General features: G+C 41.2%; 1 protein-coding gene across 1 annotated transcript in view; it reads right to left on the bottom strand.

The window, feature by feature from the left end:
• The window catches only part of CCDC171 (coiled-coil domain containing 171), a 147,593-nt gene that overhangs the window by 69,491 nt on the left and 75,978 nt on the right, over window positions 1-2,124 (bottom strand). The window contains 1 exon segment of the mRNA XM_031557307.1: window positions 1,621-1,803. Coding sequence (XP_031413167.1) covers window positions 1,621-1,803 — 183 coding nt within the window.

Here is a 2,124-nt window from a genome sequence, read left to right as displayed (position 1 = left end):
GCTGGGGGCCCCAGATCTGGACACAGTATTCCAGATGGGGCCTCACAAGAGCTGAGTAGAGGGGGACAATCACCTCCCTCTCCTTGCTGGCCACCCCTTTTTTAATGCAGCCCAAAACACAGTTGGCCTTCCAGGCTGCAAGCAAATACTGCTGGCTCATGTCCAGCTTCTCATACACCAAGACCCCAAATCCTTCTCCACAGGGCTACTCATAAGGAGATCCTCCCCCAGTTTGTATAAATACCTGGGATTGCCCTGGCCCAAGTGCAGCTCCTTGCAACAGTATCTACTATAACACTCAGCTTAGTGTCATCAGCAAGCTTGCTGAAGGTGTACTCAACCCCACTGTCTAAATTATTGGTAAAGATGCTGAAGAGCATGGGTATGAAGACAGACCCCTGGCAGACATAATTCAGCACTGGCCCTCCCCTCTGACTCCGACCATACTATAAATTCCATACCCACCAAACAGTCCAGCCTTCAAATGCATATCTCATCAGCTTAGAGATAAGAATGCGGTATGGAACTACGTCAGATGTCTTGCACAAGTGGGCTAGACAACATCAGTTCCTTTGCCTAGTTCTCCAGTGCTGTCACTCCAGCAGTTGAAGGTTACTATACTGGGTTAGCATACTGGTGAGGCACAATCTGCCCTTAGTGAAAGTGGGCTGGCTGTCTCCAATCACCTCATCTTGCATGTCCCTTAACACAGCTTCCAAAAAGATCCATCCCATGATCTTCCCAAGCCTCACAAACGTGAGGCTCCAGCCTGTGGTTCTTCCTTTCTCCCTTTCTTGAAAATAGAATTGATGTTCCCTTTTTCCAGTCACCACGGACTTCACCTGACAGCCATGAATTTTCAGATATGATGGAGGGTGGCTTGACAACAACATCAGCCAGTTCCTGGCCCATAGTGTTGCACACATTTAGTGTAATGAGGCCATCTCTGAGTTCATCTGCTGTTATAGTGAAAGAGATTTTGCTCCCTGAAGTCCACACCCAGAGGTTAAGGGACATGAGAAGTGTGGGAAGCCTGACTGCCAGTGAAGAATCAGGAAAAGAACTCACTGAGTACCTCAACCTTCCCCAAGTCTGCTGAAGCCACTACTGCCTTCACATTTATCAGAAGGGGAACACTCTCCTTGACCTTTCTTTTCTGACCAACATAGCTACAGAATCCTTTCTTGTTATTTTTCAATTCAATATAAATGTAGAATTTAAAATGTTACATTATTGCTTATGAGTTTGTCATCAACATAATTATTTAGTACCCTCACTCTAGCCAAATTTACTCTTTTGATATGAAATCTATAAATTCTTTTAGAGCATACAAATAACATCAACATTTTAACATATAGAACTGAACTTGAACTGCTGAAATCCAAATGTGTAATTTGAACAAAACATCTTATTCTGCAAACCAAAGCAAAACTCCTGTGGATAGGAGATACTTCTAAATACATTTTGCTTATGGTTTAGACATTTACAAGGTAAAATATTTGGAAAATTCTTTTAATAGTAGACTGACTTTACACTTGTTTTTCAAAAGAATACAAATGGAAAAAAATGCATAAATGGAGAACTCTTGTAAGCAGTCTCCTCTAAATCAAATATACTTACAGATTGCTTAAACAAACTTAATTGCTCTTTCAGGCTCTGGGCTTTGTCAGCCTCCTGTTTCATCTTACTGAAATTCAACTTGAATTCTGCAAGTTCTAGGCGTAGTGAGCGGCGTTCCACCTCTACCGTATGAAGTCTTTGTGTCAGTGCAAATATTTGCTTCTGCAAGGATGCTATGCTTTTCTGTTGGTAAATGGAAAGAATTTCACGTGCTATAAAAGTGTGCCATTTTATATTTATACACTGCTTATAAAATCAGTAACAGTAATATTCAAGAAAATTTTGCAAAACTATTGTCTTGTCCTCCATCCCTAGAGGATGCACAAGTGCAAAAACATGAATCCATTTCACCCATCTTTGAGGGTTAGTGAAAATTTTGTTTCCAGAGAAGTATCTTGTTTTCATGCAAGACTCACAATAAAAGACAGGCTCTGAGAGAGACCTTAACCTTTAATTTCTATTAGAGAGGAGAAGGTTATCTTCACTGGAAGGTAACCTTAATAG

The sequence above is a fragment of the Meleagris gallopavo genome, chromosome Z (genome assembly GCF_000146605.3).
Source record: "Meleagris gallopavo isolate NT-WF06-2002-E0010 breed Aviagen turkey brand Nicholas breeding stock chromosome Z, Turkey_5.1, whole genome shotgun sequence".
NCBI classification, from domain to species: Eukaryota; Metazoa; Chordata; class Aves; order Galliformes; family Phasianidae; genus Meleagris; species Meleagris gallopavo.
This window is presented reverse-complemented; position numbering and strand designations above follow the sequence as displayed.